General features: G+C 25.0%; 1 protein-coding gene across 1 annotated transcript; it reads right to left on the bottom strand.

The window, feature by feature from the left end:
• Positions 1-4,984: 4,984 nt before the first annotated feature.
• On the bottom strand, positions 4,985-6,562 carry LOC105636600 (FCS-Like Zinc finger 2). The gene is made up of 2 exons (XM_012219918.4): positions 6,040-6,562; positions 4,985-5,626 (listed from the first exon to the last, which is right to left on the bottom strand). The coding sequence occupies exons 1-2, from the start codon at positions 6,360-6,362 to the stop codon at positions 5,437-5,439; spliced, it is 513 nt and encodes a 170-aa protein (XP_012075308.1). The 5' UTR covers positions 6,363-6,562; the 3' UTR covers positions 4,985-5,436.
• Between the last annotated feature and the right edge of the window lie 7,370 nt (positions 6,563-13,932).

Raw genomic sequence — 13,932 nt, forward strand, 5'->3', positions numbered from 1 at the left:
TTCCTCAGTTCATCGATGTTGCCTCGGGCTCTCGTCTGAATATCCAGTCCCAGCGAGGCCCATCAATTTCAAGGGAGGATTTCAAGTGTCGAGTGTCAACCGGAAGTCTAGTCCCGGTTGCACTTGTGGGGGAGTGTTAAATACCAAATCAACAAAGCTCATTAAGGGTGGCAAACTAACTAGTTAATCGGTTAGTACTAACCTTTTAGCATTAGTTGACTAAGCCCAAATAAGCTCACATCACACATTTTCTCCTCATGAGTTCTAACTTCTTACCTAATTTACCTTCATCCTTTCAACCGCTAATAAGTCACATTTAATCTCATTTTCTTCTCCAAATTTTCAATTTCTTATATTTCTCTGGTGTCTCTCTCATTTTTACTTTTCTGCCTCTGTACACTTCTCATTATCATCCGCTTCTTTTCAGACTAATAGATCCCAGCCTATTAATCCACCCTATACCGAGACATTTCAGGCAAATGCATGCATTTGCCTGCCCAATGGATGCTAATCCTAATTTTAGGCCAAACATTCATGTGATTTGATATTTTTTATTAAAAAGAGTTCATATAAATATTTAAAATTAGCGTGATTTGCTTTGTTTAACCAAATTACATGTTAAATCTACAAACACCGTTATTTTCTGGTAACTTTCACAAATATCAAAAATATTTTCCATTAATGCAAGAAATCTATCATTATAATTTAGGATGGTGATTTCAGATTTTCCAAATTTATATAAGAAATAAAACAATGACCAATGGTGGTTAGAGAGTGCCTTTCCAAGCCAATTTTGTAGGTCTATAGCAGACTCTCCAGTCTCCTCGAAATTCAAACATTGGGAGCAACCAAGGACTGGATGTTATTTTTAAGACATTGAGAACTTGAAGGGTCTTTAGGACCTTAACCATGTGGAATACCATCCCTTCAACAGCAGTATTACCTTGAATGCCAACTTCCACTAACTAACTTTTCAGTTCTAATATCTAATTTTAACATGTTTAATGAATACTATGTTTAGGGTAACACTTAATGATTAAGAGATCAACCATCTTATAAAACTAAATCTAGTTTGACTTATTATGATTTTTTTCATATATATTATACTCTTACAATTTTTCTAATCTATGAATATAGAATGGGCATATTTAAATTAATTGTTCATTTCGAATTTTGATTAGTGTTAATAATAGTATATTTATAAATAAAAAATTCATATTTAATAGGGGTAAACTACAAAGATGATCTTCTCTGAAAAAAAAAAAAAAAAGATTAAACATATTTTTAAGAGACTGAGGGAGTATCAGTAATTAATAATTAACGTTTAGTCCCCTAAATTTTTAAAATAATTACTAATAATTCGACAAGTTCATAAGTTTTAGAAAGATATAGCTTTATAGAAAAAAAAAATAAAGTGTTAATTTGGTGAGTTAAGGAAAGACTTATCTTATTGTATAGTGCATAAGTTCATTTCAGCACATTAACCCTCAAAACGAATAAAAAAAATTATTACTTTAATCATATTAAATCATTTAAAATAAGATTAATTTTCGTCGATTGATTAATCTCATTATAATAAATGGCACTTGAACATGTGTCCCAATCATCTACATAACTTCATTATCATATAAATAGCTGGCATTGATAAAGCACTCAAAGGATATTTTTATATTATATTTTAGTACCTAAGCAACGGTCCATTATTAAAAATTGGAAATTCAAAAAAAAAAAAAAAAGCATCTTTTGAATGATTAAATTATATAAATATCGTGTAAGGTAATTATATAAAAATTATAAATAAAAAAAACTCATCAAACAATCTTAATTCTAGTAATTGATTAAATTATCTTTTTTTATCAATTTTATAAACTAGTATTTATGAAGGCATGTTGCACATACTCGTAATTGTACATACTCGTTATTTAATTTATAATTTTTTATTATTTATTAAGAATGATGTTAACTTTAATTTTCAGTAAAAATTAATTGACACTATAAACTAAAAATAAAATTACAAAATAATTGATAATTAGATAAAATATTTATTATAGTTTGATTTTCTTCCCATTCATTTTCTTTTTTATAAAATTTGAAGAAAAATATCCATAAATTCAAAAATTTAAAAGTCATATAATAATTTGTAAATTTAATTTATTATAGAATAAGAAAATATTTACTCAATCATAATAATAATAATAATAATAATAAATTTTTCTATAGAAAAAAATAATTTTTTATTTAAAAACAAACTATAGTAATTGCAAATAAAAATAAAGTTTAATCAATTTATGTGGGTGGATACAAATTAAATATTTAATATATCAATCACTATATTTAAGATTATAGTATTTTATAAATAAATATAACCTAAAATTTAGGAAATTTGATAAAGATTTATTGACTGCAGTCCATAAAATTTGATAAAAATTTAAGAGAGAGAGAGACAATTTCAGTTAAAAAAGATTCACAGCTTACGTGACACACATGGACATACTAAAAAAAAAAAACTAAGCTGATCTGGACATCCACATCAACTTTACAACGTTGCCTCACTGGAAATCAGGTCGAATTCATTTTACTGTTATACAAATAGATATTTAGGAATTTTACTTTTACAAATTGAAATTGAAATACGGCGCCGTGATAATATCTATATCAGGTGAAATTAAGCCGATAATACAATTACAGTTGATAATCAATAATGTTATTCCACATTGATTTGGGACAAAATCTTTATTTAAAATATAAGATATGGACAATTCTCCTTCTTTTGAGCTAGCTTTTGGAGAGTGAATTAGGTCGAATCAATTCTATAATATGGTATGAAAGCTTAATCTGCTTCAATATTACACCACCAGCCTTTATAAAAGTAAAAAAAAAAAAAGTCACTAATAGCGAAAGAAATGTAATTTAAAATTAGTATCAAACTTCTCAATAAGGGATTTTATAAAATTTTTCACTTTATTAAATTTATAATTATTTTATAATTATTTTGCACCCTAGAAAAAATTTATTATTTTTTTCATTTAGATTTAAATAAAATACTAATATAACTAATCAAATCAAAATTTATTTTTCAACCTAATAAAATTAAAATCTTTAAAGATATTTTTATCGATTTATAAATTTAATAGGATTATTTTCTAACTCCCATTTTCACTAATGATTAACGCGTACTTAGTGAAAACACAAAATCATACATGCTATTTAACAAGTGGGCATTTATGATGGGAAAGAGCTAATTCTCTACATGTGCTTGGACAGCTTTGTGCCATATTGAAGCAAAATATCTAATACTCTATTGTCAAAATAGGAATAATATTTAATTTATTACAACCATATATAATTTTATTTATATTAAATTTTCAACTGTTGTGCAAATAGAATAGTATTTCATTTGTCCTTTGGACAATTATGATCATGTATAATTTAATCAAAAATTAATTTTTTGAACCAGTTAAATTTATTAATTTATTAATTGAAATAAGTAATTAATATTTATACATATGTTTAATCTGAAAAATAATTAAGTCACTAATTATTTTACTTATTTACCTCCACGCCCATCGAGAAACCAAAATTAATTTTGATTATTTTTTAAAATCAATTGGATAAAATATTAGACCCTGGGAAAATTTGACAATGAAATGAAAATTATTCTGTATCAATTTTAATGAAATAAATTATTTTATTTTATTTTAGGTCATTGTATTTAGTAAGAAATTTTATGGTTTGTAGATATAATTTATTGTACACAAATTTTTCATATTTAGAACGTAATTCAAAATTAATCCTATATTTTTTTTTTTTTGAAAAACGCCTAATAAAATAAATATTTTTATTATAAATCTTTCAAAATTCATTTTGAAAATTGTACCTATTCAAAAAATTTAACTAAATTAATTATTTTCAAATTATTAAAAATAAAAAAATTTTCTAAACTTTGGCATTCTAAACAGGAAAATTTAAATTTGTAACCCACCCACCCAATTTATAATCATCCCACCAAAATTTTATAGAATCTTTGCAGGAAATTTGTTACATACCAGTAGCTGTTGTTGTTTTAACGGTGTTTACATGTTAGTTATTTGAGTAATTTTTTCATAAAAATTAAAAATTACATGTAACATAAGTTAATTTTTTATAAGTTAATTTTTTATAAAACACTTTTCACCTTTAAAAGCTAGCTCAAAAGTTATGTTACCAGACATTGTTAAATTTTTGACTAACAGTTATATTATCGAACACTGTAAAAAATAACATTTAACATTTTGACTGCCTAATTAAAGAGTTGTTGCCGAACACGGCCATAAGTCCTATTCGGAAATTTCAACAGTTCCAGTAGATGTTAATTATTACAGTAACTACCAGCTATTGTCAGTTGGATATTAACTGTTAATAGTTAATTATTTATACTACTGCGGTTTTATTTATAAGACTACGGTTTGAAATAAAAGTATTTGACAACAATGAATATTTGATTAGTTATTTACTATAAAAAGATAAAATAAAATAAAATAATAGCAAACGAAACAAAAATAAATAATAAGCATAAGGTTAATAAAAAATTTATAAAATATTAAATTTTAATGAGAATATCGTTTTATGAAACTCTGCTTTAAATTATAAACCAGATTACTGGCTACAATAATTAATATTAAACATAATAATTAATTAAAATAATATTTTTAACTTAATCAAAACTCTAAACACCATTCAAATCGCTTTTAATAGAGTCAAAGTCTCATATATAAACTAATTATTATTTTCAGTCAGTGAAAATACGGAAGCGTTTATGAAGAGTTAGCTAAATAGTTACTTCACAGCCCATTTGCTTGCTGCTTGCCAGGAAACTCTCATCTCTTCTTGAACCTTCTCTCACAATCAACTCAAAAAGTCACAAAACTCTAATAAACTAAAAGTCGGTAAAGAAACTGGAGAAGAGAAGTTAAAAAGGTAGAAAAAAAAATATTCAGACTGACAATGGGAACTAAGAAATTTCCTTGCGATCATTCTTGGTTTAAACATCAGTAGCAGAATACTTTACAAAGAACCCATTAAATCCAAGGGCTAAGAAACTAATAAAAATAAAGAGAGAACCCATATCATATAATGGAGCAGATCCAACAACAAGCCACACACACAGACACTCCTCATATATATATATATAAAACACATTCATAGAAGGTAGAAAAACAACCTCATAAAAATAAAGACAAGCAAAAGAAATTCCTCAAAAATGGGTCTTCTACTCTTCTTGTTCTCCTCCAGCTCTCTAGTTGGACCTTACAGTCACAGTTCTTTGTATATTAGTAGCTTTTCTTTTTCTTTTTTTTTTTTTTTTTTCCTTCTTTAAGGAAATAATACTATAACCTTTGTATATATTTATATATAATTCTTTTAGGTTATTATTATTATTATTATTCATTTCAGTAATTAAGCTGCGGCTACAGTGCCTGTACGAGAAGGATAGTTCTGGGCTTTGGTAGGAGAAACAGAAGATTTCTTCTGCTCTTTCTTTCTCAATGCTTTCATTGAAGAAGAAAGGTTCCTGTTCTTGTCTTCAGCTTCATCTATCTCTATTTGTTCTTGCCTGCACTCTTCACTACAAAATGGAGTATCCCCTCTGCATGAACAAATTTCAAAATTACACATCAAAATCTATTCCCCCCATATATATGGATATGAAATCTCAAAATTTTATTTATAAATTGAAAAAGAAAAAGTAATTAAAACCCTCACTTGCACATCTTGATTTTACCTAATTTACAACCACTAATATAAAATAAGCCAAAGATGAAAACTTTACTTCTTGATTTTATTTTTCCCCAAATTTAAACAATTGAAATTCCAAAACCTAATCATGTTTTTAACTATATTCGACATCTAGGACCATAAAAACACAATCTTTTAGAAAATCCATTAACTGCCATTTTTGTTTTCAAATTAAATTTTAGTTCTCCTTTTTTTCGAAATAAAAACAAGACAGTTTGAACAAAATTGAGAAAGAAAAAAAAAAGAAAAAGAAAAAGAAATTACCTGTACATAAAGATATCTCTGTTATCACCCAATGGTTTCTTGCAAAGAAAACAAGATTCCAGGAAATGAGGTTGATGATCTTCAAATCTTGCATCGTAAAACCTCCCAGATCTTGGAGAAAAAGAAGTAAGAGACGGTAAATTTTTAAAACTACCTCTCCTTCCATAACAACAAAGTGACCTTGTAAAAAATGGATGTTGATGTTTCTGGTTTTGATTCTGGTTCTGGTTCCCTGAAAATCCAGCTTCCATATCTGCTAAAGAAGCTAAACCATCATCTTCCTCAATAAAACAAGGTCTTCTAATTCCCGTGATTGAGTCCATAACTCTTGTTTTCCAACTATTCTTAATTCTTGATTCTGGGTTTTGCTTTTCTTTCTCTTTCTTTCACTTCTCAAGAAAGAGGAGAGGGGTTTGAGGTTTAAAAGATGAGTTAGTGCTGTAAGGAAATTGCCATCTTTTATAGCAAAAATCAATTTCTTTTAAAGAAAGAGAGAGAGAGAAGGCTCTAAACAACGGCAGGTATCAAACAATCCGTGCAAATGAATCCATTGGCTAAAAAATACCTGCATCTCTAGTTTAAATAATTTTATTTCTATTTACCATTATTTTTTCGTTTAATTACGATGTATGCCATTGTGAATGTTATAAGTCGGTATTTCAGTATGTTGTTGGAGGGGCGTTTTTGTAGTTAGATAGATGTTGAGGGTTATGGGGTGTTCAAAGGTATTTTAGGCGCTAGATCTTTATTCCAATAACCCCACTATCTACCTACGCTGTAACGTCAACATTATACCTTTAAATGGTCCCACGCTCGTACGTTGCGCGTTACTTTAACGTTCAAACCGCCCGATTCAAGGGGTTGTTCAGTCTTTTCTATTTTGTTTTTTCTATTTTCTTTCTCTGTTGGATTATTAAATAAGAAAACTCTTCTGACCTAAAATTTTTCAAATTTGTTTTTTCTATTTAACTTCCAATCATGCTATAAAAATTGTATTTTAGATTAATATTTGATAATTTAGTGGAATTTTTATTCAATGATGCTGAATTTAATAAAATTACTACACTCAAGCTGAGAAAATAAAATAAACGATTTAAAATAAATTTTATAAATACCAAAAAATATAATCCAATTAGATTATTCATGAATCAAATCAATTCGATAAAATGTTTATAAATTATAAAATGAATTACGTTGGCATGAAATATGTTATACAATAAAATATTTTAATTTTTCAAAATTATTTCTTTTACGTACGGTAGTATGAAGATTTTAAAAATTATTAATTTTTAAAAAACTAACAAGTAAACAAACGATTATTTTAATAAGCTTTTTTCACTTTGTTGTTGTTGGTGTTTGTAGTTAGAGAGATGATATTGCTTTAACGACCTTTTTCTTCATCTCTAACAAGCAAGATATTTTTGGATTGTGTTCCTCATATTTCTACGTTTTAGTCCTTTAATTTAATCAATTTAATATATATGTAATATCTATTATTTTTATTTGATTCAAGTTAATTAAATATTGATAAATTCTACATAAATAACTTCTTATAATTTACATATATTATAATTATAATTTATTATAAATAAGGAGTTATAAAGTGTGTGTGTATATATATATAATGAAAACTTGTTTTCTATGAATAAAATTTTAATATTTTGAGGTTGTGGGGATGGTTTAAATTTTTTGATATTATTTAAATTATTCTTTAAATGAATTTTATGTATATTAATTATAATTTTCTTTTAAAAAAAATTAATAGTATGGGTATCCATTTTGAATGGAAATAGACGGGTGGATCCATTATAATGCAAGTGAGGTCACTTCACCCACTAATATTATAAATTTACCTAGAATATTAAATAGTATAAATATGAAAACGAGATAACTTTAGTAGTAATCAATTAAAATATTATATTATATTGATTGATTTAATATAATTTATTAAAATTATTTTTAAAAAATATATATGGATAATTAAGCATTTTAAAATTTTAAGTTCTATATTTTTTAAATTTGTTTTTTAATAAATATATATGATAAAGAGACATTTGAAATTTTTTATATTTTACTTTTCAAATTTATTTTTAAATATTTGATTATATTTTTTATTATTTAAAATGTTTTATTTAGGAGAAAGATAAAAAAGAAAAAAATATATTCTTTTGTAACATTCTTTTTGTCTTTAAGTTTGTATAATGTGTCGGTGATGAACAGTTAAAAATTTTAATTTAAAAATATATATAATATTATATTTTAAATCTATATATCTATATATATTGAAATGTATTTATTAGGTGATATCGTAGAATTGTACATATACAGTTTTTATGTGATATTATAAATCTTTTAGATAAATGATGATATAAATTAAACTGAAGTGTATATATATATATTCATATTTTGTTACTTAACCGTTATATTCACATTAATCTTATATGAAAATTTATTTTTATTATAAAAATCTAAATAATATGCAATAAAATTATAATCAATATTTAATATTAAAAATAAAAAATATGTATAAATAACAAGTAAAAGTGAGGAATGACATAGAAAATTAAACGAATACGAATAATGAGTACAGTCAACGTATAATGCATGTCATAAAAAGACTAGTTTATATCTATACTATATATAAATGTGGAAATAAGAAGGAATTCAAATTGATAATTTTTTTAATATATTTTGTTTCTTATTACATTTTAAGTTCTGAAAAGTTTTTCTTCTTAATTATAATTATAATTTTTTATTTTTTTTATTATTGAATTAATTTGTAACTGCTATCACTTTAATTTAGTAATAAATTTATTTCTCACTTGCAATAAATAGATGGTATCTTGGTAATTAAATATTTTTAATTTTTTTGATATTTTTTCTTATATTTTAAATTTGTTTGACTTAAAAGAAAATAGTATCTATGAAATTGAAAAAGATTATAACTATATATTTTTATTTTGGATCATTTTATGCGGTTTCAAGAATTTGATTGTATGTGCATATATTCATTTCTTTGATGCATTGGGTAACAAATACTGATTTGTTATTATTACTCATTATAATTGTATATAGATATTGATTTGGGGTTGAAAAATTGTGTGATGGCTTTATTTTCTTTTTGGACATCTATTAAGATTTTAAGAATCTGCATTTATAAACTAGGGATTGAAGGATTAGGTCTAGGGATTGAGTTGGACATTATTTTGATATCAATTCATTATATAAAAATAGAATTAAGTACATAAAAAGTAGCATTACAAATAGTTTGTAAGAAAAAGTAATACAAATTAATCAATTGTATTTATTTTAATCTAAACTTGTGCTTTAATATTATAAAAATAAAAAAATCAAAAGAGTAAAAAAATGAGTATATAACGAGTATAGTCAACATATAACGCACGTCATTAAAAAAAATATAGAAAAGTGGGATGGATATGCAGAACATTTGGAAAACATCATACTAAATTTGTGGAAGACCAAAAAATGAATTTTAATTTGATTGATTGAAAAAATAAAAATAATCTAATTTTGATTGGTCATATTAATTTCATATTTAAATCTAAATTCTATTGGATAAAATAAAAAAACTAAATTATATACTACTATATAAGATATATATTAAATATAATAAGAATATAATACATTTAAGGAATTTAATTTTATTGGTTAAAAAATCAATATAATTTAATTTGATTAATTATATTAATTTTCTATTTAAGTTCAAATTTTATTTGTAAATTAAGAAATTATATTATATATTTTTTAAAAAATAGAAATTATATTATATATTAAATATATTACATATGGTAAAAATATCATATATTTAAGGAGTTTAATTTTATTAGTTCAAAAAATAAAAATAATTTAATTTTGATTGATTATATTATTCTATATAAGATACATATTAAAAATGGTAAGAATATAATATATTTAATTATTATTTTTAATTAATTTTTAATTTAAATGATTATAATTATTTTCTAAAAGTAATTTATTTTTTAAAATAAATTTATTATTATTTATTAAGGAATATATTATAAAATTTATTGTTTGATATAAAATAGAAAATAAAACTCACTAGAAAGTATATATAAAATATAAAATTACGGTATAGCACGTTGTATTAGAAAACCATGTAACATATTGAAAGATTTTTTTCTAAAAAGAGCAACCATAGTATTAATTACATGTAGCAAAAATTAAGAAAAAAACACCAAAATTATAAATGACTAAAAAATAATTCATACATTAATTATTATAATAGCTAACATCCGTTTTCCATATTTTGGTAATATAGACAATTTATATTATTATATTATATATAAAAAGTTTAGTTAATTAAGTTTAAATTGTTATAAGACAATTTAAATGATTGATAAATAATTTTATTTTCATGAAAAATTTAGTTACGAAAATTATAATAATATTTTAGGATTATAAATATATTATTTTCGTAACAAGGTATTTAATTATTGAAATTTTTATTTTATTATTTTCATAAAATATTTTTTTTTATTTTGTGAATGTTATTATATTTTAGTGATAAAAACGGTTCATAATAATATAATTTCTAATAAAAACAATAAAAAATTATATATATTAATTAAACCATATTTGCTTTCGTTGTGTAAAATCATTCGAAAAATTAGTTTTTAAAAATATCTCATACCTCAATCGAAATATGTTTTTTAACCATCGGTATCCAGACTTTATTATAAGGACCACTTAATCCGACTCAGAGTTTAATTACATTTAAGGCTATTTACCCCTCTCTCTAAGTGTTTAGTGGAATAAAATCCTATAACTCTTTCTACACACTTAGTTTGTGTTGTCAACTGAGTTATAATTCAAATTTTTTTTAATCTATTATCAGATTGTATATATACTTAGCACTAAATTATGTATTGGTGTGCCTCAATTGAAATATATTAATCGGATATATATTTGTTTAATGGATTGATGCTTTACTGAAAAATTTTTCTGGATTCATAGGACGATAGTTCATTGGACAGCTGATATTCAAACCAATATATTAAATAAATAATCAGAAACTATTTTTTGACAGTGGTAAAAAGTATAGCAAAAGGAAAAAACAAATGCTTTGAAAGTGAAATGCACGCGCTTGCGTGAAAGTAAGTGAGTAATCCCTGAATTCTCTCCCCAGTAAGACGTATATATAATAATAAATAGTACAAGTAGCATTACTACACTTGTACCTTATTTCCAAAACCCGCGGTTTCACTTTTACTCTACCGCCTTCCTCTCCACTCCACCTCTATGACATCACCTTCTTCTTATTCTTTTTTGTCCACTTCCCCCAAATTTCCCTCCGCATGGGACCCATGTGGACCCCACCTCCCAAAACCATCGACTCTAGGCGGGCCCCATCAAGTACCATGCTCCTTTTTTTTTTTTTTTCTTTCTATGATAATTGATTGTGGTGTGCTTTTTTTATTATTTTTATTTTATTATTTTTTTTGGGTGCTTGACGACAAAGTTGTTTTGATAGTGATCTCATGCGTTTATGTATGGATGCTTTAACCGCTCCAAAAGCTTTCCGGTTTCCGGTTTCCGGTTTCTGGTTTTTCCTTTTTTCTAGTTTTTGGTTGTAAACGACGGCACTTCATATGAGACAAATATGGAGTGAAGTCGTATGAATATGGTGTCAACTAAATTAGCTTACAACAAAAGTTTTATATTTTTCCATGTTTTGTCAATTTAAGAAAATTACGTTTACGCCCTCTAAGAAATAACAGTTTGAGAGCGAATAATTTCCTTATTTTTATGGATTAATAATTTTCTTATTTAAAATAAAAAGGAAAATCAATGAAATAATCAAATAATAGTTATTCGTCGGAGTGTTGTAATAGATATTTATACATGTACAAATAAATATCTTTAAGCAAAATAAGAAATTCATGTTAGAAATTAAAATAATTACAATCTAAATCATTGCTCGAATTTAAATTTTTGAAATCATCTTTTACTTTTTCTCTTCTTTTTTTAAATATTAAATATATAAAGCATTTTAGACTCGTTAAGAGTTAAATTTAAATAGATGATAATAAAATTTAATAAAAATTAGTCTCTCTGAAAAATAATACACTTCACACCACCAGTTTTCTTTTAAGTAATTTTTGAATAGCAAAAACAAATTTACGAACAATCCTTGATGAATTGAACAACTATGGAACTAATCACACTGGAACAAGAGATGCTATTCTTTCTTATTATGTCTGAAACAAAATTAAGGTTCTTTAAAATTGGTCTAATTCACACCACTAATCTTTTTTAATTAATTCTTGAATAACAAAAATAAGCTGATGAACAATTTCTGATGACTGAATTTTTCCTTGAATGAGCTGAACCACGATGGATCTATCACACTCAAACAAGAGATGCTAATTCTTTTTAATTATGTACAAAAAAAAAAAAAAAAAAAAAAGGGTCCTTTCAATATAAAGGAAAGAAAATCACATTTATTACTTCTTAAACTTAATTGTTAGGTATCATGAGTGGTTTACCATTCTTTTACCTTAAGTAAAGTCGAATGTTCCATCTTATGAACCAAATACTAATTTGAAGCTCAGTGTGAACATAATTTAATTTTAAATATATTTTTTTACTCAAAAGAAGGAATAAATTTTTCTTTAAAATAATATTCACCGAATCAAGAATAATTTTCTCTTACTTACTCTCTACATTTTTCACAAGACCCATGCAAATTCAAAACCACAAAATATATTATATTATTTGACCGCCATATAAGATTTCAAAAATAGGTGAGAAATGGTCTTGAAAATGGTTTTTACTTTTTTATTTTTATTTTTTAAGAAAAGAAAAGGGTGGGAAACAAAACGACAAACCAAATTGAGCATTAAGCAAATTACAAGAGAATAAATTTACTAACTAGTGGGCAATCTTATAAGATTTTAAAAACTATACGATTCTGGACAAAGAAATACTAAAAAATAAGAATTGGTGAAGTACAAAACGACAAACTATCAAGAGTACAAAACAACAATGGTGAGTCGAAATGCACACTATAAGACCTCATATATACTCGTAAAAGTGCTGGCTCATGTTCCGAGGATTTTGTTTCCCAACCACAGGCTCTGCCCGTGAATCACGGGCAGCATACTTTTGCCCGTCCTGCCCGTTCTTTGATTATTCACTGTACACGTGTGTTGTTGCTCTAGTTACCACCGCAGCACCTAGGCTCATGCTCTTATGCCACGTGCACGCTATTGTACAGGTATGTCTTAATTTTTTATTCTTCTATTTCTTTTGTTACGTAATTCTTTTCAGGTGTGCTTATGTGCCACGTTGGTGCTATTTCGCTCTTTAGTACGACTGCTTTTTTTAATTTATTAATTTTTTATTTTCATAAAATACTCAAGTAATAAAAATTTAATATGATAAAATTGAGAAAAATTATAAAATAGCTAAATTCGATTATCGATTTGTGTGGTAAAGATGTTACACATGCCATGTTAGCACTCATATCATATGTAACATAATGGGTCAAGTACTAAGACACAATTATTTAAAATTTTTAATAATTCAATGTTTTAACATATGATGCTAGGCTAGGCTTTGTAGGTTGTCAATTGTTTAGCTTAATTGTCTAATATCTTAAATTAAAATTGATATTAAATATGGATTGTTTATTTGTGTTGTTTGTAATTAATTTCAAGATTGTTATTTTAAATTTTATAGGAAAAGGAAAGAGTCTTTTTTTTTTTTTTTCTTTTTTCATAACTCTTTTCAGGTTATTCGTGATTTAAACCTAAAACTTCTTAATTGAACTCAATTTTTAATTGTTAGTATTAGCAAAGAAGGATTATTGTATTGCTTGAATAGACAATGACTGAAATAGGAAAAAGAAAA

Source organism: Jatropha curcas, chromosome 11 (genome assembly GCF_041381405.1).
Source record: "Jatropha curcas cultivar XTBG-Jc1 chromosome 11, XTBG_Jcur_1.0, whole genome shotgun sequence".
In the NCBI taxonomy this organism is placed as follows: Eukaryota; Viridiplantae; Streptophyta; class Magnoliopsida; order Malpighiales; family Euphorbiaceae; genus Jatropha; species Jatropha curcas.